Source organism: Sinocyclocheilus grahami, unplaced genomic scaffold, assembly GCF_001515645.1.
Source record: "Sinocyclocheilus grahami isolate Dianchi unplaced genomic scaffold, SAMN03320097.WGS_v1.1 scaffold270.1, whole genome shotgun sequence".
NCBI classification, from domain to species: domain Eukaryota; kingdom Metazoa; phylum Chordata; class Actinopteri; order Cypriniformes; family Cyprinidae; genus Sinocyclocheilus; species Sinocyclocheilus grahami.
The window spans coordinates 1,273,447-1,298,100 of record NW_015505449.1 but is presented as its reverse complement, the minus strand read 5'-3'; the positions used below and the strand labels follow the sequence as shown (position 1 = coordinate 1,298,100).

General features: G+C 34.1%; 1 protein-coding gene across 1 annotated transcript in view; it reads right to left on the bottom strand.

Moving 5' to 3' along the window:
• LOC107599728 (suppression of tumorigenicity 18 protein-like) overlaps nt 1–23,394 on the bottom strand; it is a 34,667-nt gene extending 11,273 nt beyond the window's left edge. Inside the window, exons 1-8 of the mRNA XM_016291410.1 lie at nt 23,281–23,394; nt 20,913–20,955; nt 16,620–16,650; nt 13,559–13,752; nt 8,570–9,271; nt 7,040–7,174; nt 5,096–5,211; nt 3,784–3,972 (exon numbers count right to left, since the gene is read on the bottom strand). Of these exons, the coding sequence (XP_016146896.1) occupies nt 3,784–3,972; nt 5,096–5,211; nt 7,040–7,174; nt 8,570–9,271; nt 13,559–13,752; nt 16,620–16,650; nt 20,913–20,955 (1,410 nt within the window). The 5' untranslated portion in view covers nt 23,281–23,394. The remainder of the gene's footprint in view (nt 1–3,783; nt 3,973–5,095; nt 5,212–7,039; nt 7,175–8,569; nt 9,272–13,558; nt 13,753–16,619; nt 16,651–20,912; nt 20,956–23,280) is intronic.
• Nucleotides 23,395–24,654: the final 1,260 nt, after the last annotated feature.

Genomic DNA, 24,654 nt, shown 5'->3' with positions numbered 1-24,654 from the left:
GGCGAGTTTTTACTTTTCTCACCAGTTAAACTTACAATTTTTGTATTGCAGACAATAAAATGTTTTAAAGAAAACATCTCAAATAGAAGCAGGGCCGGATTTACACATAGGCATTCTAGGCGCGTGCCTATGCTCGCTCGTCCAGGGGGGGCCCAAAAACAATGAAGAGATATATAATATTTTTGTTATACTATGGGATATCTACAACAGTAAAACAACCAAAACCCTAGAAGACACTGAGCAAATAAATATAACAAACAATAGGGTAAAAATGACAAACTATTTCCATGTCTTCAACCTTTTTTATGTACGGAAATCACGCTTTCTTTCTCGTGTTCTCTCCCACAGGCGCACACAGTAGTTAGTTACAGACACGCACTCGCGCACACATGCAGAGATGCGGACAGAAACATGTTGTCAGAGCTGCGGCTGCCCCGCAAATTTATCAATAAAATAGTTTCGCAGCTGAAAAGCTACATGACATTTCTCAGTAGCGAGGTTCTTGAAGCAGTTCAACTTAAAGATTCGCTATTAGTAGACGCTGCTGTAACGGTTTCACTGATTATGAAATATTTTGGTTTGCTTGGGTGGTAATATTAGGCATATTATATTAATAGGGAAGGGGGGCCCAAAATTTAGTTTTACCTATGTCACGAAAAGAGGTAAATCCGGCCCTGAAAAGAAGAAAATATCAAAGGGACTTGGATGGAGTTTTTTTCCAATAAATGAATACTATTATTCAGAAAGAGCATTAAATTTATCAAAAAACATTATTATTTTCAAATAAATGTTGTTCTTTTGAATGTTTTACTCATCAGAAAATCCTGAAAAAAATGTATCATGGTTTAAGCAGTACAACTGTTTTCAACCCTGACAATAATAAGAAGTGTTTCTTGAGCAGCAAATCAGCATATTAGAAATATTTCTGAAGGATAATGTGACACTGAAGACAATTCAGTGAAAATTCAGCTTTGCATCTCAGAAATAAATTTAAAAATTAAATGTATTCAAATAGAAAAAAGTTATTTCATAATATTACTGCTTTTTTGTATTTGTGAGCATAAGAGACTAATGTTAAAAACATTTTTTAAAAATCTGCATGTTTTTTTTTTTACTGTGAAGGAGTAAATTAAGTGTTTGAATATTACACCATATCTTATTTTCAGATGATTAATAATGTCAATTTCTATTAAATATATGTAGGTTTTCTAGTTAATGGACATAGATACGGTTATTTATTAATTCATTTTTCTTCCATTTTTTTTTCCCAGTGCCAGGTGGATTCTAGATGTCAGCCAAAATGGTTTTAGGTCACAATCATTAATGGCGAGTTTAAAAGCTCTGTGTTGCTTAATATCATAACTTTTATCACCAACAGATGTGCTGGTGTATGAATTTGTGTTATAGCGATACGTTTTTATGGAGCTCGTTAACTGCTTAAAAACGTGACACACCAATCATTCCACACACATTTTGCACAGCAGCAAACAAAGGAGGGCTCTAATCACAATAATTCAGATTACAAACCAAATATGGCTCTTTCTCGAACCAGCTAGAATCGACCAACTGCGCACCTATCCAGTTCATCCCTGCGCACGATGTGAGTTTTTCTCATCTGATGACATTCTCTCCAGCCTCAGAAACCAGTGAGGTGACATCTTTCTCCCACACTCCCTATGAAACGCTGCAAGACGATAAGCCGTATTCTTAGCAAAAAAAACAAGCGACTTGGCACAAACAGGGAAATCGAGATACTTAACATGCATAAAGACATTTCGACGCAGACATCAGCAGATGACAGATCGACTAACACTGTTTTATTCATTCGCTCAGCTTGTACAGTATACCTGCTCTCTGCCCACTGAGTGCTGGGACTATGAACGGCCTGTGTGGTGTGTAGGTGTGTGAAGCGTTTCATGCCATACTTCTGCGAGTTTCTCTCAGTTTTATCTCTCCGTGTCTAAGAGGAAGACCTGCTTTGACTGAAGTTATCAAACTGTGGGATATGTACCTAATTATTACTAAAATATACAGCATTAGGATCCTGGACTGTTGTTTTATTATGCCAACATATAAGAATAGTTTACATTATTCACATTAAATTACCTTATTTTTTTATAAGAGTGTTTATAAGAATTTATATATGCAAGTATTATTAATAAATAATTTTTATGTATATAATTTAAATAATCCTTTCTGTATGTAAATATTATTAATACATTTTTTAAAATTAAATAAAAAAGATTTTTATAGTTTTACAAAGAGAGAAAGCCAGAAGACTTTTCATTTTTATATTTAATAGCTCATTTTTATGGCACTTTCCACTTTTTTTCTGAGAGAAAAGAAGAAATAATACGGGAAATGTTGCAGGCCAGATTCGAACTTGCTTTGCCCATAACCACTAGGCCATGACTCCAGCATGCTTTTTAAATATATTTTGACTGTTTTTACCATTCTTATTAATATACGTGTATCAACAGTTTGTTTTTCTATTAAAAGGGGGCTGAATATTCAAAAAATATAATATACTGTACATCAAAGGTATCAAACTGGATGGATCAAACAATATGTTATGTTTCTAATTATTACTAAAATACACAGCATTAGGATCCTGTAGTGTTTTTTTTAATAATGTTTTCTTTTATTAAATTTTACTATGCATTTTGATAAAATTACGAGTTCTTATTTTTAATAAGAAGCTAGTTTCAGGAATGTATATTTATGATTATAATAGCTCACTTTTTTGGCATTATTCCATTTTTGTCTGAGAGAAAATAAGAATACAGGAAATGTCGTAAGCTGGACTCGAACATGCTTTGCCTTTATGCACTATGTTTCTGTTTTCCATTTGATAGAAATTATTGAGAGTAGCATTATTTACAGTGGGGCAAAAAAGTATTTAGTCAGCCACCAATTGTGCAAGTTCTCCCACTTAAAAAGATGAGAGAGGCCTGTAATTTTCATCATAGGTATACCTCAACTATGAGAGACAAAATGAGAAAAAAAAATCCAGAAAATCACATTGTAGGATTTTTAAAGAATTAATTGGTAAATTCCTCGGTAAAATAAGTATTTGGTCACCTACAAACAAGCAAGAGTTCTGGCTCTCACAGTGTCAATAGTTTGTTTTTCTATTAAAAACAAGGCTTAATTAAAGAGCATAACTGTATCATAACAACATATCAATTTTCACACTATAACATACATAATCTGGCGGCCTGTGTAGACTTTCCTTATTTCATTTAAATAAAAGAGTGATGTCTATTAATCCACAACCAATTGATATAATCCAACTTCTCATAGATCGTCTGTTAGAGATCAACGCCAAAGGATCTGTACAAGCTTATCTAGGATAATATATTACTTAGCAAAATGTCTTCGACCATCTGCACTGAAAAAAAAACAAAACACACTCTCTCTCCTGCAAACAAGAGAAAGACCCAACATTACCATAAGCACAAGCAGAAATCAAATGCACGGCCACATGTTTTACAAAAAGCCTTATAATTGTCATAGAGAAGGAAGCTGTGATTGTATTCCTCCCAACTCTTTTTGATGTGATTACACAAATTCTCCTTTGTGTACATTAAAGCTTTAGCGGCAGTGTAGGTAAAAGAAAAAAAAAAAAGCTCCCACTCTCTTGTTGTTGTGCCACCAGAGGAAGCACAGTTCTCTGTGCCAAAAAGTGTCTTTTGATGTTACTCCTCTTTTTCATACACAAATCACAGTCGTTTCAGAATGACCACATTAAATACCTTTTTCTGAGTGGTCTAATTTGATTACCTTTGTGGATGATGCCAGGGGCCGGCTGGGGGGCAGGGCCTCGCCGTTGTCTCGGCAACGGGTGGAGAGGTTGAGGATGGCTGCAGATGCGATGTTGGACTGGAGGGCGTTGCTTTGGGCTTTATGGCGACTGGGGCTGTTGTCTCCGGCCATGATCATATGACCTCCGGGACCCAGAAAACAGGGGAACTGAGCGGCTGGAAATGGTAGGCACAGTTAGTACTTTTTTTTTATTATACACATATTGAACATATTCTTAACAAGCAAATGGCTTTCTACACTGTATTTTAACCAATAATTACACAAAAAGATCAATATAAATCTCTCTTGTGCTCTCTCTCTCTCTAAATATATAAAATCATTATTATTAATATCATTTATATATATATATATATATACTTTTTATTATAGATTTAGTTATAGATTAATTTATAATATACATGTTTAATTTGAATAATGAATATGTAAATATGATTAATAAATAACAATATTTTATATATTTTATACATTATATTATTAAAATCCTAAAGAAAATTTCAAATTACAGTGCAAAATAGAGTAACACAGCTTTTTCTTTGGGTCAAATTGCGAATGTTGTCAACTGCTAATGTTATTATTAAACCACTCATCATTTCATTTTCCCTAATTTCACATCCCCGCTGCTAAATATCTATGCAAATCTGCTTACAACGAGCAAGCAGGATTGTAAAGAAATTAATAGTGTTTTTGAGTATAATTTACTTTTGAGTAAAACCATAAAAAAGCTTTTGTTACTTGAAATAAAATAAACTTTAACTGAAATAAAATATTTAGTTCAGCTAGTTCAGCCAAGGCTACATTTCTCATTTTCATTTAGTGTAACTTGATGTACTAAAATAACTAAAACCGATAATAATAATAATCATAAAAACTATGGACGCTCATTTATGCCATGGAATAAATTTTTTTTTTTTTTTTTAAAGGTAATAGCGACTTTTTATCTCACAATAATGTCAAAATTGTGAGATAAAAACAGAATTCTGAGATATAAACTCAAAGTTTATATATATTTTTTCCTCAGAATTGTGAGAAACTAATTCTGAATTGTGAGATAAAAAGTCGCAACTACCTTTTTTATTCCATGGCAAAAACGGGCTTCCATAAAAACTATATAGACATATTTTTAAAAAATAACAAAAAATAAAATGACAAAAACACATAACAAAATTACTAAAACTTTAAATAAAAATGAAAACCGTAAATATAGAAATAAAAACTAATTCACAATATTAATAAAAACTCTAATAATATCTTAATGATCCTAAAATAACACTGGTATAATCCAGTTGTTTTCTGACCTTCTATGCGTGCTACGGTTACTGTTGACATGACCTCTTCCTGTACAGCCAGGTGTCGGACACTTGAGGACGTTTTCATGCATGGCGAGGACTGTTAAGATACAACAGAATAATGTTTAACAAAAGAACAATTGTACAATAAGAATGGACGTCCCATTAAATAAACAGTAATTCAGCATTTTGTGTTATTCACTTCTATTGCAGCTGTTTCAACTTTTCATGCTAAATAAAGTTTCCCATGCCATTCTTTGCAACTTAAAATGGTCTCTCCCTTCAAATATGAACATGCAAAAACATCATGACTACAAACGCATTTTGATTACCATTTAAGAGAGACGCACATATTGTTGAAGTACTATCCTTAGTAACTTTTCAGTCTGTTCATAATTAGTTTGGAGGATGTGCCCGTCTATTTAGGCTGCATGCGCAGGTCCTTTGATTTGCAGAATGCTGCCTCTGGTTTATGAGTACATGCTTTCATATTGGAGGAAAAAAAGGGGAAAAAACGTAATTACATTTTCTGTTCCTTTTGTCAAATCACTGTTTAATGGCGAATGTTTGTTGTGCTACTCTCAAATGGAGAAAACAGCAAGTGAAAAGTTGTTTCCAGAGTGCATTTTTTATTTGCCTACCACAGGAAATCAAACCTCACTTGTTTTGATGACGAAACATTTTTTTGTTTACAGCTTAAAAAAAGGTTTCTACTGGAAAGCTCAAGATGAGGAATAAATACATGAAATGCATCCATGTAAATGACATATTACATGCGTCACGTGTGATTTTTTTAAATTAGAGGCATTTCTGACTAATTGAAATCTTGAAAAATTACACCTCAAATTGTTTAATCTATGTTTATCATATTTAATCGAGTTAATGATTTATGTAATCAGTCTTTTCATCATTTTATCACATCTGCAGTTATAAACAATGTTTGTTTTTTTTTAATTTTGAGGAAAGTTTGGCAATTAGCTTTAAACTTACAAAAATAAAAAGAAATGGACTGCTTCTGAATTAAAATCGTCAAATAGTGACCAGTTTGGTAATGACACCTAATAAAGACAATCACATATCATGACGTAAAAATAACATTAATGACATCATAACCAAATATGATTTTTTTGGGGGGGGAAAAAAGGGGAAAAAGGGGGGGGGGGGATTAAATAAAAATTGCAAACATTAATACCAAATAAGATGAAAATATGATTTATTTTAAAAGCAGAATTTCCCTGGATTTTAAAACTTTTTATAGCTGCAACTGTTGCATTAAATTATAAAGTCTGGCTCAAATTCTGTGAAATTTGGAGTTAATAGTGAAAAAATTTTATAAACTTTTTGTTATATCTATCTATCTATCTATCTATCTATCTATCTATCTATCTATCTATCTATCTATCTATCTATCTATCTATCTATTTTTTTGTATTAAAATATGAAGTCTGGCCAGTCCAAAATATTGAAATTCTGGCAAATGTAACACTTCAGAACTCCTAAAATGAAGGGGCTACAATAAAAATGTAAATTAAAAATACAAAAAGTTAAAGCTAAAATATTTAAATATAATATTTAAAAATGTTCTTAAAAATGTATGAATCTTGCATTTTCTATCACAGAAATAACTGTTAGATATTTTTTGTAGCATGCATTTAAATTGAATACACGTCATGTAATGTCTCTATGCAGAAATGCGCTGAATATAATAGAGGCTGGTTAGTTAAGCAATCACCATGTTATCTTTTGCCCCTCAGTATCTGTACAACTAAACCTTGATCATTAGTATGGCATGAATATTTATGGGCTGAAAATGATCACAGTGTTGTTATCACTAATTGTATTTGTTCTGTTTGTATTGTACTGCTGTGAAGGGAGGAAATGTGTCTAATGTCCTCAGGAAGTGATGCGTAACACGAGAACAGACTCACTCTCTGGGGGCACTCTGACTTTGTGGGGACATCCTGATAGACTCCGGTGATGAGGGTAGAGGCCTGTCACATGACCCGTCCCATCACAGCCCGGGGTCGGACATTTGATGTCTTTCTTTTCTGTCCGAGGGGAATCTATAACACACACACACACACACACACACACACACACACACACACAAACTGTAAAAATAGTGCTCTTCAAGAACGTATAGTTATAGCTGATCCCATCCTGTCACGTTCCTCTCCATGTAAGCCGAAGCGCGTCCTGTAACAGCATGTTGGGTATGAATGTATTCATCCGTGACACTAGTTAAGGCTGCGGTCTTACTCAGGGCACCGCTTTCTTAGCGCTGATCCATTGAGAGATTATCTTCAGAGATTACCCATTAAACAGCAGTCAATGCAAGAATCAAAGTGCTTAAAGCTCACATCAGAGATACTTTACTAGGATTTATGACTTAATTTATGCTCAGGGTAAAATATCTGGCTGATACCGATAAGAATCCAGAGTTTCGTGTTACAGAGATGTCATCAGAAGATTTTCTTCTTGTACTTGTATTTTTTCTCTATAAAACATATTGGTTATTTACTATTAAATATTTTGTTGGCAAATGTTTTTAGCACTTATGGGGATTTTATTTATATATCCCTCTGAGCTAGAATCTCTATATGTATCTTTCTTTTTATGTGTCGATACTGCAACATTACTGCAAAAACGCTTTTTTTTTATTTTTTTTTTCGAATTTCTATCACAATTTCTGTGATAGAAAATGCAAGATTCGTACATTTTTAAGAACATTTTTAAATATTATATTTAAATATTTTAGCTTTAACTTTTTGTATTTTTAACTTACATTTTTATTGTAGCCCCTTCATTTTAGGAGTTCTGAAGTGTTACATTTGCCAGAATTTCAATATTTTGGACTGGCCAGACTTCATATTTTAATACAAAAAAACAGATAGATAGATAGATAGATAGATAGATAGATAGATAGATAGATAGATAGATAGATAGATAGATAGATAGATAGATAGATAGATAGATAGATAGATAGATAGATAGATAGATAGATAGATAGATAGATAGATAGCAAACAAATGACTCTTATAAGCTAGTTCTTTTAGTGAATGAAAACACATGGAACTAACTGTGAGTTACTGATTGGTTGTTCATATGACAACATGTATTTAAAGATAATTAAATTAAGTTAATAAACACAAAACAATACCAAATTTTCATTGTTTAGCATTGTTGTATTGTTATTGGATTGCCTTTATTAGACTTTAGACTTTTATTACCTCTGAAGTCTAATTCTTTTGTAAGAATTGTTTTAAAAGTATTTATTATTGAAATCATCTCTTCGGTTGGCAATGGAAATGCATTTCTTTATCCTAAATATTAATTTCCCTTAGTACTAAAAGAATTGTAAATGAAACCATTGCGGAACCAGGATTTTTACAGAATTCAAACTATTAAAAATCATTGAAAATGTGATGAAGCTCTGGCGAATCTGTTATGAATCTCACCTTTGCTGCTGTGGTACATGGTCTGAGCATCTATCTCCAGCATCCGCTGCTGCCTCCGTTCATGGTTCATCTGCTCCAGGAGGAAGCGGTCCATGTCTTTGTAGGCACTGTGGAGGACCTGTCTATGTTCAGACTGCAGCACCATGGCCTGCTCTAGAAGACTGAGGTTTAGTCGGGCCCTGTCCAGCTCCAGACGTCTGGCCACCAGACCTGGGCCCCAAACACCTCCTCGCTCCTCCATCCTGGGCGTCTGGAGATCCTCCTCACTGTCGCTGAACTCTCTTGCAGAGCCATACTCCTCCATCAAGATCCCTGCACTGTTTCTGTTCATGTAAGCAGAGAGGGCATCTTCGTGCAGCTGCTGTCCAATTCGGAGTCTCTTCATAAGAGTATCGTCTGCAGGTGGACTGGGGCTGTGATGGATCCCGTTGACCTTCGTTAGGGACGGTGGAGTGCTCCATTCTTCTTCATCTGCCTCTGTGTCTGGAGACAGGTGATAACAGGCTCTGATCTCCTCCTGGTTTTTGTCTTCAAAGTCCTGGTTGTGTTCCTCCTCCTCTTGCTCATTCTGGTGTTCAGATATCTGAGCCGCCAGGTTTGGCGAACCTTTACTCGTTTGTTCTAACCATGACAACAAGTGGTGAGACTTTGTGTTGTGATAGATAGTGTCTTCTAGAACATCACCACCATTGAAGTCCTCATCTGAGACACAGAAGAACGGACTGGGCTTAAATTGATGGATCATCAGCAAGAGCTCATTACATGATTGTGTTTGGGAGGAAAATACTAACAGATGGTTTTCAGAGCCTTCAAAATCACAAGTTGTGACAAACATGACAACTTCAGAAAAACATGAAGGGATACACAAAATATAATAAACCCTAAGAAGTAACTAAATACGGGCTTCATCACATTTCAAATGTGACTCTTTGGTCAAACGAAAAACAAGTTCAATTAATAAAATGATTAAATTAATTGAAAAAATGGTATAAAATTCTAAATGAAAAATATTGTCAATAAAACATTATGACTTGAAAAAAACTGTAAAGGGAAGCACAACATATGATAAATAAGAGAAAGATAGATATTTAAAAATGATACAAATGGGAAAATGAGAAAATAAAAAATAGAACATTTTGCATTTTGTTAAGAAAACATTGTGAGAGTTTTACATGTATCCCAAGTGCATAAAAATATTTTTGTTTTTTAAACGCCATCTAGTCTCCATCCAAACTGAAATATATACATAACTTGACCTTAAAAAATAAATAGCATAAAATGTATATATAATTATAAATAAATAAATAAACATTTCCCCTTCTAATTTAATCTTCCATCTGTTCGATTTATGTAACTGTATTGTTTTTAAGTGCAACTTGCTAAAAATGATACATGTACTGAAAAAAAATGTTACCACATCCACAATGGATAAGAGTACATATGATATAAAGCTGTAAACGCTATTCAGAAAGAAGCATGATTTGCTATACTACTGTACCACTTCTGATAAATCCATAAAGCTTATTTGACTAGGGTTTATAGGGTGAATAATTCATTTTTTGACAAATCTCAGACCTTTTATCCCTTAAAATCACCTTTAAAGGACTCATTGGAATCGCTACAGACCCGATTATATTAAGTAATCGAGTCAATGTTTAACAAAAGAATCTATCAGCTGGATTGATTTACAATCCACTACTGATCTCTCTGAAACTTACCCGCCGGGGTTAAAGCGCTTTGGGTACTAGGGTTTAAAGTTCAAAATACAGCGTAAGCTCGAGATACATCTATCCTCTTAGAGAGCCTTATGCCACCCTCCGAACCATATGCAACCACTGAGTTGATTAGATATTAGAGCATTTTGGCTGCCACCACATGCGGTTTCAGGGGCTTCTAATGGGATCATACTGCCTTAACAAACAGTTGCTTGTCTTAAAGAGCATATAAAGTAGTCCTGCTTTTAATCCCCCCCAAAACATCCCTAAATGGGGGATAGAGAGCTCTTGCCAAAAATGGAAACCAGGCTTAGAGTGTGCTTGCCGATTCGTTCATACCATGCCAAACTCCGGCATAATGTCGCAGAGGTCTCCTTTGGCGCTGTACGAATGCGAAGGCATAATGCTAGCGCACAACCTAAATTTTGATTGTGTTTGTGCAGATAATTATAGTTTTTATGCATGCTGGTTGAGGAAAGAGTGGTTAATCTCGTCCGTTTTTATTTTTGGAATTGCATCCAATTGTATGCGTGTCGAATGTTACAGCACTGATTCTTGATAGATGAAATGTGTCCCACACTTTTAAGTCAACATTGATATTAATCAGTGTTCAATAAATGTTCTTTACATAAATGATCCATTTCATCTTAGTTATATGAAGATATGTCACCAAACCAACTTATCATATAGATAAAAAAATATATATAACCGACATGTAAATATGTATGTTTACAAAATGTAGATTTATTAAAAAATACACATACACTGCAAAAAAAATATTTTTTTGTCTTGTTTTTCAGTACAAATATTTTAACATTCTTAAATCAAGATCCATTTACTTAGAAGCAAAGTGACTTAGGATATTAAGTATTGTTTTCTGAAAAATGTATCAAAATTAAGTGAGTTTATGTTTGAAATAGAAAAAAATATCTGCTAAAAATAAAGAAAAATAATCTTGTTTCCCTTTGAATTACGTTTATTTTTTTATTACCCTATTGATAGATTTTTTTTAAGCATAAACTTGATAATTTTTTCAGAAAACAAGACTTAATATCTTAAGTAATTTTCCTTCTCAAGTCAATATATCTTTATTTAAGTATTTTTAGATATTTGTACTGGAAAACAAGACAAAAATACTACGCAAGATTTTTATATATTTTTTACCCTTTAAAATACAGCTTATTGTCCACACAGCTTTCAAATTGTTTATTAAAATATGAATAAAATCAGGCTAGTCTTCATCCTGAATGATTATTTTTCCATATGCTATTATAGCAACTCCAGAAAATCAAAAATAGCTACAAAACCATCTGACTAAATGTGATTATTCTGTCAACACGCCCCATCAGATTTTCCATGAGATGCTGCTGACATTTCAAAAGACAGAGGTGAAAATCAGTTTGAAACTATCCTGTAGTCTCAATATACTCTTAATCATAGTTGAATACTCCATTTATTATAAATATCCAAAATGACAGTACTTATTTTGTTTGTATCTGACGGTATTGACCTGTACAGAGCAATAGGGAAGGAATTTTTTTTTTTTTTGTAAAAATTTGGAAGTAGTAAGAGGTGGCACCAAAACATGAACATACTGAACAGATTTAACTTCAAACGTTAATATTTTTCATTTCTGATCTCAAGAATCAAGCAGGAACAAAAAGCATCTGGAGCCTAAACCAAATGGAATTCCACAGCGAATGCACTTAAAAGCATCCGATTTTCCTGATTTTGTCGCTTTTGTCAGCAGTTTGAGGTGTGAAAACCCAAAGCGGTCCAGCGCAGATGAAAAGTTCGCCAGTTATGCTAAGACACAATTAACAGAGCAGATGATTAGGAGCTCTCTGCCATCCAGATGGAGATACAGCCCTGACCAAAAAAAATTACAGAACAGTGAAAAAAAAAAAAAAAAAGACTGGAGCGAACAAGGGCGAAAAATGCTTGGATGCAGAGAATGGTTTGTGTTTTGGAACAGGTGAATGGTTTATACTCCAGAATAACCATTACCATTGTGTGTATGGAGACCAGAAGCTTGGCTGGAGTCACACACACACACACGCACACATACATAACAGCACCAAATGGAAGCCTTACACCGGTTTAATTTCTCCCCTGCCTTTCCTTTTCCCTTTTTTCTCATGAAATTCACATACCCCTCTCGTCCCCCTACAGATCCATTAATTTCGCTACAGTCCCAGTCGCCATCCACTCCCAGTCACACCCCGCGCATTATGTCTTTAAATTTTTTTTTTCACCAGCACTTCTTCAGTAGATCACTTTGGCAAAGCGCAAAGCAAACATGTTGCAAGACAGCAGGGAAATATGACAAATGAGATTTTCCTACTGCAACTTCAGAAAATAACACAACAAATTCGAAGGAGGAGGAGGGGGGGGGAAAGGTTATGATTATTGTGGATAATATGAAATCAGAGAAACAAATAAATTCCATTTCCAATGATGCTGTTCAATTTATTGAGCTATTTTTTTGTCCATTTAACAACCCACATGTGTCCAATAATGAGCCGCACACATTATGCCTAATTATGTATATTTGGGCTGCATTCGATGGTCTAACAAAAGCTTTCGAAAGGGACAATTACGTTTGTTGCTTGGTAACATCGTTAAAAATATACCAAATAAGTGCAGATTATAGGGGTGTGGAGGTACACATGTAAAGCATGGATATTGTTGCCAACATGCTCATAATTTGATTCATTAGGAAATGGCAGCATTTTGTTTTTAGAAAGGAGACTGTTTTAAAATGTAATATCGACTTTAACGTTTCCGTGCCTTAGTTGCCAAATATGTTTTGTTGTTGGAGTGTATGATCACACTCTTTTGTCAACGAGGCACAATATAATTTGGTGCATTCTATTCTCAGTTACCCTATTTGCATAATTATGCAAGCAACCACACTTGCTTATAAAAAAACACTTTTCCAGGCTGCATAATCAACAAGGCGGCAGCTACTTTAACGCCGCCGAGTTTTTAATCCGGGTTTCAAAGAAGTCGAGCGAAGGAAATCTCCTTAATCTGGACACCGGATGCATGAAAAAACATCCGGGAATCAACTGTCGCGAACTTCCCCGGGACGGCGTGATAGATGAACGTGATGGACGAATAGATGGATGCGGGGAGGGAGGGGGAGAGGAGACGAAGGAGGAGGAGGAGGAGGAGGAGGAGGGAAACAAATATATGAATGCAACAGATGGTAGTTTAAAATTCAGCGTCAATTGTTCATCAAAACAGACAAAACAACAGGACATCTGTCTACCTGCTGGAGTGTCAGTGTTCCTGGGTGCGTCTTTGTCCTGAGCACTTGCCAGGTCTTCCTCGCCGTCCCCCTCGCTGGGGCAGGGACTGGGACTGTAGTGGCGGGGCTTCATCAGGAGCGATTTCCTCTTGTTGACTGGCGCCCCGTGGGCCCCTTCTGCGGACGGCCGCTTTTTACCCGCTCCGAGATGCAAGCTGAAAGCAGAATACAAGGGTCATTTAATGGATGCGTCGTGTCACAAATCAACTGAGTATGTGATTGGTTGAGGTACAAAGATATAATGAATCTGACCCGTGAGGTGGTGGAGTGCAGGTTTTGATTCTTTCAGAGGTCAAAGCTTTGTTTAGACACTTGGAAGTCTTGAAGGTTGTGCCAATATGGACTCTTAAAACTCTTCAACGGTTCTTTAGCAAAGAAAACTCTTGTTATAAGGTCCTTGAGTTGCTATATGATGTTTTAAAGAGTAAAAAAAATAAAATAAATGATGTTCTGATGTTCGTCAGATCAGTGTTTTGGTTCTTTGTGGACTACAAATGCAGCACATTCATAAAATGTGCAAAAAGATGCTTTTATCCGACTACAGTTCAAAAGTTCAGGATCAGTATCATTTATTAAAGTGACAGTAAAAAGTTATGTTACAAAATTCTGTTTCAAGTAAGTGCTGTCCTTTTGAACTTTCTATTCATCTAAGAATTCGGAAAAAAAAAAAAAATGCATTGTGGTTTCCACAAAAATATTAAGCAGCACAACTGTTTTCAACATTGATAATAATCAGAAATGTTTCTTGAGCAGAAAATCAGCATATTAGACTGATTTCTGAAGGATCATGTGACACTGAAAACTGGAGTAATGATGCTGAAAATTAAAGCAATAAGCCCCGTGAAGCCGTGGTTTACAGTGAATTTATAACAGCTAAGGGCATTGTTAGGCACAACGCGAAGCGGATTATAGCTGTTATAAATTCACTGTAAACCACGGCTTCACGGGGCTTATTGCTTTTATAAAACGGTTATTCCATATACGTAGTAAGGTTTCACAAAATAAAACAGAGCAAATAAAGTGTAATGATATTAATAAAAACAGTATTCTTCCACCAAACAATGTAGCTCCTCAGAATCAGTTGTGGTTGCAACAAAGTGGTTGTAAACGTAAACAAAGGTGTGTGTTTGTAGAGTAATTTACAACAGCTTCGAACGCGGCTCAGCCAATCAGAATCAAGGACCGGAACTATCTGTTTTATAATCAGCTTTTTATCACAGGAATAATTTACATTTTACAATTAAATAGAAAACAGTTCTTTTAAATTGTAATAATATTTCACAATGTTACTGTATTTTTTAAGAATTTAAAATAGAATAGACTTCTTTCAAACACATTAAAAATATTACAGACCCCAAACTTTTGAATGGTAAGATGAACAAATTTGAATTGGATTAATAATGGTGTTTCTTAATTCACATTTCTGGTCTTATTGTAAATGATTAGTTGGGACACATTAGTCTAAAGACAAAAATATAATCACTAATAATTCCACCTCTGAACCGCCTTTCCATTTTGGCCTTCTTATTTTTCAATCCCTCTCCTCCGACCACTTATAAGAAACCACTTTTCACCATCCAATCAATTCTCGATGGATCAAATCAAGCCTCGCCCAGCATTTTAGCTCACTGAACATCCTGTTTCACACGAAAAAATATGTCAAGGAAGTAAAATGGGTGGCTTTCATGCTCTTTGGGGCAGCGAGTTTGTTTCAAAACTCATAAGGGCACTATCTGAAATTCCCTGCAAGATGTGACTAAGAAAATCAGAATCGCAGATCCTCATGTGTGAACTTATGTGTGAACACAGAGTCCAAAACACTCAAGCATGAACTGGCTCATTATTTTCAATGAGAAATCTGTTGCTATTATCAGCTATCACGCTGCATAATAAGCAATGATACAGAGAATTAAATGTCTGCTGTAGGCCGATATCATGAAAAAGTTTAGTGAAGCGTCTGACACAAAATGCACAAAGAAGTGCACGAAACAACTTGCACTGAATTAAAATAAATAAAATTTAACGCTGTTTAATAATAAGATGCATGCAAAAGATTAACAAAACTACAGTTGCCCCAAAAAGTATTTAGACACTTAAGTCACACTTGTATGAAAACACAGCAATAAATTATTAAATAAAAGAAAGTAAATATAAGCAAATATATTATATTATATTATATTCAGTATGATATTTTTTTATTATTTCTGAAAGTATTTTATACATTAAATTGATCAAAAGTGACAGTAAAAACTTTCATAATGTTACAAAATTCTATTTCAAATATGTGCTGTTCTTTTGAACTTTGTATTCATGGACGTCTGTTGTGTTTCCACAAAAACATTAAGCAGCACTATTGCATATTAGCATATATAATAGCAAATCAGCATATTAGAATGATTTCTGAAGGATCATGTGACACTGAAGACTGGCGTAATGATGCTGAAAACATGCTTTTTATCACAGGAATAAATTATATTTTAAAATATATTCAAATATAAAACAGTTATTTTAAATTGTGATCATATTTTACAATATTACTGATTTCACTGTAGATTTTTTAAATGAATTACTTCACTCAAAAACATAAAAAATCTTACAGAACCCAAACACTTTTAGTGTGAATTTATATATATATATATTATAGAAAAATCACAAAGTATAAAACACCAAACATTTATTTTAAAGAAAGTCACAAGTTCACTTTTCAAACAAAATAGTTCACATATGATTTAAAATCTGTTTCATATGTTAGTGAATCATGTTCATAGTTAATGAGATAAACTAACTGACTTCATTCAGCCACTAAAAAACCACCAGCACACCAGATTAAAAGACACTGAGCAAAAATTAGAAGAGAAAAGCTCTTGATTTATGTGCAAACACGACTTTAATAGCAATTCTTTTATTTTTAAGTGAGACTTAAGTGTCCAAATACAACTTTTGACAACTGCATGCATGCTGTAAAAGCCGTCAGAAAAACCATAAACTGACACTCGGAAGCAGGTAGTGAACTCTGGCTTACCTGGGCGCCTCAGCAATGCAGTCAGGCAGAACTGCAAACAGGAAAAGAGAGAGAAAGAGTAAACACATATGTTTACATTTCCACCAGAGAGACCGGCCCCTCCAGCACCTGCCTGTGATCCTTCACACACCTCTCGCTTTAATGTCACACTCAGACGGACACAATGATGAAGGCTCCTGCTGACTCGGTGAGAGACGCTTATGTTGAGGATACAGCTCGTGTGGCATACAAAACATCATAAATAAATCTCCTTCTTGTGCTCTGAAAGTCTAGCTATGGATAGTGGCAAAAAAGATGCAAATCCATACAAAACACAGAGATGCAAATAAGGCTTCAGGTAGTTTTAAACCGCATGAAAGGATCTGGCCTTATCCAGTATCAGTTGACCTGATTTAGCTAAGATTTCGAGTACTGCTGATGGGTAAACAACAGCCCAGCAAACGCAATAAATCACTCCGATGAGAGATACAGTACATGCAGTCATGCGGGTTTGGAACAACACAAAGGCAAAATCTAATGACAAAATCTTCACTTTTGAGTGAATTGTCCCTTTAAGGTCAAGCATTCTGGGTAATGTCTCTCTTAGGAAGTAAGACTGACTGTCAAACACTGAAAAAGGACAAAGACGTAAAAATGTGTAGTGCAGTCGTTACCTGAAGGAGATATTTTATTATATGACTTTTCTTGGTGCAACACAAAGTAATCAGATTGATTCTGTCATAACTTTTTTTATGTATAATATTTATAATCAAATGTATGTATGTACTGTATCTATTTATTTATTGAATTAATATCATTTTTAATTTATAATTTACATATTTTTGACGAATAAAAACAGGTAATTTAAATGTTATAACATTATGCACTTTTTTAGGTTACATTTTCATGGACGTGGTGAAAAAAAACACGAGATGGATTGTAAATAGAAGGATTGATTTATAGTTCAATGATTTTGCATTTGCTTGCAAAACTGCATTCTCTCATATAATATTTGCGTCCTCTTGTAAAACATTTGTGATCTTTCGCAAAACATTTGCATTTTCTAGCCAATTTTTTCCGTTCCCCCAAGAAACTTTACATTCTCTCACAAAACATTACTTTAACGCAACATTTGCATTTTCTAGCAAAATTTTTGCGGTGCCTTAGAAACTTTGCGTTCTCTCGTGAAACATTTGAAATCTTTTGCAAAACATTTGCACTCTCTCACAAAACAATTGTGTTTTCTAGCCAAATTTTTGTGTTCCCCCAAGAAACTTTACATTCTCTCATGAAACATTTGCGTTTCTCACAAAAATGTTTGCGTCCCACCAAGAAACTTTGCATTCTCCCATAAAACATTTGGGATCTTTTGCAAAACATTTCCGTTCTCTAACACAATTGTATTTTCTAGCAAAACTTTTGCCTTCCCTAAGAAACTTCGCATTCTCTCGTGAAACATTTGCAATCTTTTGCAAAACATTTGCGCTCTCTCACGAAACAATTGTGTTTTCTAGCCAAATTTTTGTTCCCCCAAGAAACTTTACATTCTCTTGCAAAACATTTCTCTAATGCAACATTTGCATTTTCTAGCCAAATTTTTGCGGTGCCTAAGAAACTTTGCGTTCTCTCGTGAAACATTTGCAATCTTTTGCAAAACATTTGCGCTCTCTCACGAAACAATTGTGTTTTCTAGCCAAATTTTTGTTCCCCCAAGAAACTTTACATTCTCTTGCAAAACATTTCTCTAATGCAACATTTGCATTTTCTAGCCAAATTTTTGCGGTGCCTTAGAAACTTCGCATTCTCTCGTGAAACATTTGCGATCTTTTGCAAAACATTTGCGTCTCTCACGAAACAATTGTGTTTTCTAGCCAAATTTTTGCGTTCCCCCAAGAAACTTTACATTCTCACGCAAAACATGTGTTATCTCATGAAACATTTGCCTTCTTTCACAAAATGTTTGCGTTCCCCCAAGAAACTTTGCATTCTCTTGCAAAACATTTGCGTTCTCTCTCAAAAGTGGTGTGTTCCCCGAAAAAGTTTCCCCAAAAGTTTTGCAAGTGAATGCAAATTTCTCAAAGGAATGCAATATATTTGCAAGAGAAAGCAAAAGTTTTGCAAGCAAACACAAAAGTGTTGAAATATAATCTTTCCTCCCATCACCATGTCCCTTCAGGGGCTCTGTACATTTTCACACTAAATAAAAGGTAAGGTAAAATTAGAACTCTCTGACAGGAATGAATTGTTATATATTTCATAAGGCATGTTTAGGATGCACAATACTTCCTCTTGGGGCAAAATTAGCAACCAATCACACAGTGTAAGACAATACACATATCTGGATTTGCATGGCACAATAGCTGGTTCACTTTGCTAAACAGTGTTTAATCACAGCTCTGACAACATGATATATTCAAAGCCTCGCTGTGAACCTAGTCTCACGAGATGTACAGACAAGACAGAGAGAGAAGGAATGTGTGTCAGTAGGAGAGAATGTCTCATTCACAGCTTCACCTCAATCCCATGGTGAAGACTCAATAAAACACCATCATGAATTTTTACCGGCACATTAAAGGGCCAGGCACTCATGAGAGGTACAGTACGCAGCTCTAAACACTTGAATAATGATGTCCCCTGTCATGCTTTAGTCGCTCTTTCCATTCACGACGCCCTCCTTAACTCGTTTGAAAGAATATTGCCACATAATGAAGTCACTGCCTCTGCATAATGCATCGTCGCGGAAAACGCACGTCTCTCCAGCTAAAGAGGATTAATATTAAAATTGACAGATCTGATGTGAGACCGTTAAACTAACACTTCAGATCAAATGTGCGTAGGAAAAGGGGGCATGCGCACACGTGAGGAAAAGAGCCTGTCAGAAGGCCGTCGCTGAGACATTATGGGAAATGTGTTCACCTTGTTTATTTGAACTTTGTACGGGGCAAATATAATGCATCCCTACATGTTTATACAAACTAATAATGCACTCTAAAGAGTGTTATGAGATTATGTTTCATAACAAGTGCATAAAAAAATATTGTGTTGCAGAGGTAATGGGTTATACAACTTTACAATGATATGAAACACTTATAACATCATTAAACGTTATATAATGCTAAACAGATCAGTAGTTAATGTTAATTAAAATATGAATATAAAAAACATACAAAAAAAGCACAGTGTACACATGTACACTCAATATTGAATATACTGATCTTTTGATAATTATATAAAATAAAATGTAGAAAAAAATATTTAATATTTAATGTATTAAACAGATTGATTTGGTCATAATAAATAATATATATATTTTTTTTACTTCACAAGGTTATAGATATAAACTACATATAACTAGATTTTAGACATATTTATATATAAATATATAATATATAATTATATTATAATAAATAAATATTATGTAGCAGAGGTAATTGGTTATTCATCTTTAAACACTTATTACATAATTAACATTTATGTAATGCTAAACAGATCAGTAGTTAATGTTAATTAAAATATGAATATAAAAACATTAAAAAAAAAACAATGTACACATGTATATTCAATGTTGAATATACCGATATTTTGATAATTATATAAAGTAAAATGTAAAATGTCAAAATCAGATATAGCTACTTACTTGAACCTTAAAAATATTTAATATTTAATGTATTAGACAGATTTGGTCATAATAAATACTTTTTTTTTTTTTACTTCACAAGGTTTTAGATATAAAACTACATATAACTAGATTTTATATATAATATTATATTATATCACAATAAATATATAATATAAATATATAATATATAATTATATAATAAATATTATGTTGCAGAGGTAATTGGTTATTCATCTGTAAAATGATATGAAACACTTATTAAATCATTCAAATTTATGTAATGCTAAACAGATCAGAAGTTCATATTCATTAAAATATAAACATTAAAAATATGGAAATAAAAGTTGCCATTTCTAACTATTTGAAGAAAAAATTTAGGTACTCATAATATTATATATATACACAACATACAATATTAAATATTCAATATTGAATATGCATGATTATCAACTGATCTTTTAATACTTCTTACTTTAAATTTTTAATACTACAAGTAAAATGCAAGACTGTGTATTTGCCTAATATAGACAGATTGAGTCATAAGAATTTTTTTTACTTCAATAGATTTTAGATAAAAAAAAAACTATATATAAAATATCTAAAACTAGATCAACTAAAAATATAAAACAATATTACATTATATTATATAAAAAATATATTTAGTGTATTTTTTGTACTTATGTCAAAGCACTTACCATCACATGTTTCACTGCGATTCTCTTCACTGTCAGACTCCATCTGGAAAGAGGAAAAAAAACACAGAAAAAGTTAATAACAAATAGCAATTTTCAATTTCAGAGATTTATAATCCTGTCTAATAACTCATCTCAACAGGATCTCATCATCAGAGTGACGGCTAAGTTCCTGTCAGTTTAGGCTATTAATAAGTATGCCAGATTAGTGTCATGCAAAGAGTTTATCGCATTGCACGCATTTTATTTGCGATGTTATTTCACAAACAGCACACGTGCACGGGGTCACAACTTCAGATCTTAAAACAAGAAAGTTTCAAATGACAGGATTACAGTAAATTACAGTAGTAAAAACCTAATCCAATCAATTCCGTGACTCCTGAAGCTTGCGATGAAACGTCAGCACAAGAAATGAAAGATATAAGTAAACTTTAAGACAAATAAAAAAGGGAAATTTTCACGCAGTAGATCAGGTCCATTACGTGCACTGTGTGGCGTGCTTTCATATTTAATTGACTTAGAAACTACAGCAACAAACTGCCAGCACACAGAGAACAGCCAGACAGGCCTTCACTTTTAAGAGGGTGAGACAGGGGCGAGCGCAAATATAATAATGCAAAAACAGCGAAACCAAACAAAAGTAGTAATGTGTGTGTGTTTAGACAAAAAGAGCTGTTAATACTGCAGCACCTACTCACTCTCCCTCTCTCTCTCTCGGTTTCTCTCTGCCAGCAGTGCCTTGCTGATCCCAAATAAAACCTATTAAATGTAATTATTCTGGGCTGATGGCGCTCTATAGCGGTCGGAGGGTCTGGTGAGCTCGGTGAGTCACTGGCTGGGCTGTTACTTCGCTTATAATGGGAAACATGACTCCTATCTCCCCTTCTCTCGGCTTGGCTGTTGTGATTGAAGCCACTGACCTGTCATACATTTATAATAGGGGGAGCAGGTGTGGCATTGATGGACCTTAATTTCCTTTAATAAACCTTTTATGTGGCCCACTCTTAATGCCACGCCGGCCCTCTCCCGGCTCCCGACGCGTAATAGCTTCATTACTTTTGATTACTGGGGGCCCCTATTGAGACAAACAACTCCCAAACACTATAGATTACATTCTGTAAAAACTAATGTACCTGATTAGTTCATTACACTCGCTCGCTCGTGTACACATAGACGCGCGCTAACACACGCCATGCCAGAAATGGCCCGCTGCTTCCGGACGGGCTTTTCTGAACACCTCTTGAAAGCCGAAACTATTCAAAACTGCGAGAGCCGGGTTTTGTTTCGTGATTTCGGTATTGTTTTGCTGTGAGAGTGAAAATAAATCTTTTATTAGCCCGACAAGCACTGGGGTTTATTGTAACAAAGGGTACGCAGATTTCCAGGCTTACGTAATTTGATATTCCGGATATTCTGAGCGGAAACTTTGACATGAGGAGGAGAGAGCGATTAGGTCAACAGCTGGCTGCTAACAATCTCTTAAATTACACCGTCACCACCTTGCAAAACCAAACCATATGTCAACAAGCTCCGAGAACCTCAGGTAACAAGTCAGTTTCAACCTAAACAACTTTGTAAATGATGGCACGAGTGGTTCCAAAGCCAAATCACAAACTAGCTTCATAAGACTTACAAAGTTTGAGTTTTAATATACTAGAATTATTTCTGCACAAGCTAAACTTTTAGAACATTGTCAGAAAACTAGAATAATCAAGTTTATTCATATTTAATAATATATTTGATTTGAATAAAACCGGTTAATTTAAAATGGAGCACATTTATGTTTCTGAACAAACTATTTTTGTGTTGTACAGGTACAATAATTTTTAAATGATTATGCATCACATAAATATGAAAAATACACAAAAAATTATTTATACTAAAACTTTAGCAAACAAAACATTTTAATAGATATGCACTTAAAATGGAAATCAAAAACCGTACAAGTTATTTCGAAATAAAATAAAATAAAATAAAATAAAATAAAATAAAATAAAATAAAATAAAATAAAATAAAATAAAATAAAACAAAACAAAATAAAATAAAATAAAAGTATTCAGAATGGCTACTGGATGAATTTACTACACGTATTTATGCATTCAAAAACTGCCAATTTTAAAACAACAGATGTTGCATCCAACATGTTTAACTGTTTGGTGCTATACTTTTATATTTTCATAAATGATTATGCAGCATATAAATACACACAAACATGAAAAATAGAGGTGATTTAATTTGTAAGTCCTCAAAATGATATGTATATAATAACATACAAAACAAGAATGTTTAAACTACACATGTATGTGTGAGATACTCTGACTGAATCAATGGCCAACATATATACTCTACAGAAACAATAACTAATTTTACCTTAGTTTGTTTGGCCTGTAATGATTAAGATGTTCTGCGAGGTCCCCACGGGCCGCTCCGGTTACTGCACACACGTTTCTTCAGCTGTTCTAAGATGTGAGTGTGACATTCATGCTCTGAGGACAAAAAATTACATAAGATGTCAGTGACAACTTGAATTACGCTTGAGGTGTTTACAGAGTATTTTTGAATCGCTAGTGTGAAATTTTTACTTAAGTCAAAACATGTTCACAAAAACATAGTGGTTATATGGACATTTCTGATTAATGACACACTGTAAACATTCAAATGTGCATTTTTTACTATAAAAAGCTATTTGTACTTGTTAAAAACCTTAAATAATACGATTAATGATACACTGTAAAAACATGCCGTTTCAACGCTAAAAGCAATTTCTATCCGTTAAAAATCACTATAACTCAATGCATTCAGGTTGTTTTAGTCATATTAAATAATATGAGTAACACACCGTAAAACGTGCCATTTTTTACTAAAAAAATTTATTTCTACATGTTTAAAAATCACTAGCATAATACACTCAGATTGCTTTAGTCAAATTAAATAATATGATTAAAGACACACAGTAAAACATGCTGTTTTTAGTCTAAAAGGTGATTTTTTACCTGTTAAAAATCACTAACTCAATGCACACAGGTTGCTTTAGTCATATTAAACAATATGATTAATAACACACTGTAAAACATGAAAATGTGCCGTTTTTAGTCTAAAAATAGATTTCTATCTAAAAAAAATTACTATAACTTATTGCACTAAGGTTGCTTTAGTTATATTAAATATGAAATATTAAAAAACACTGTAAAACATTAAAACATACTGTTTTTACTCTAAAATGCTATTTCTACCTGATTTGACTCACTATAAAAATAGAAACCACTCAATATAGTCAGGTTGCTTTAGTTGCTTTCGATATATTTAGGTTACAGTTCACTCTGTTTAAAAGACCCACAGTTCGTTTTTTTAATTAACTTCCGCTTGGAAGACTACATGTAGGAGTTGTTCGGATAGAAACACTAACTGTGAACGTTTCAAACCGCGCCGTTGAGAAACCTGGGAGCGAATTAACAGACAAGACCTCATGTGGCTTTCTTAACAAGATGCAAATTGATTGCTTGACAGAAATCAAATAGCTTGTGTGTAATTAATATGGTTAATCCGGGAAGAGTTTTGTGTGATTGCGCGCATCGGGACAATTTAAACGCTGCGCCATACAACGCCTGAGCTCCGCTATTGGTGAGCCATTCATGCCTGTTGGCTTTGAGAGAGAGAAAGAGAGAGCTTTGTGTTAATTATGGCTAAAAACTCCCAGCATCTTTTGCACCAACCCCCCCCCCCCCCCCCCCCCCCCCCCGCCGG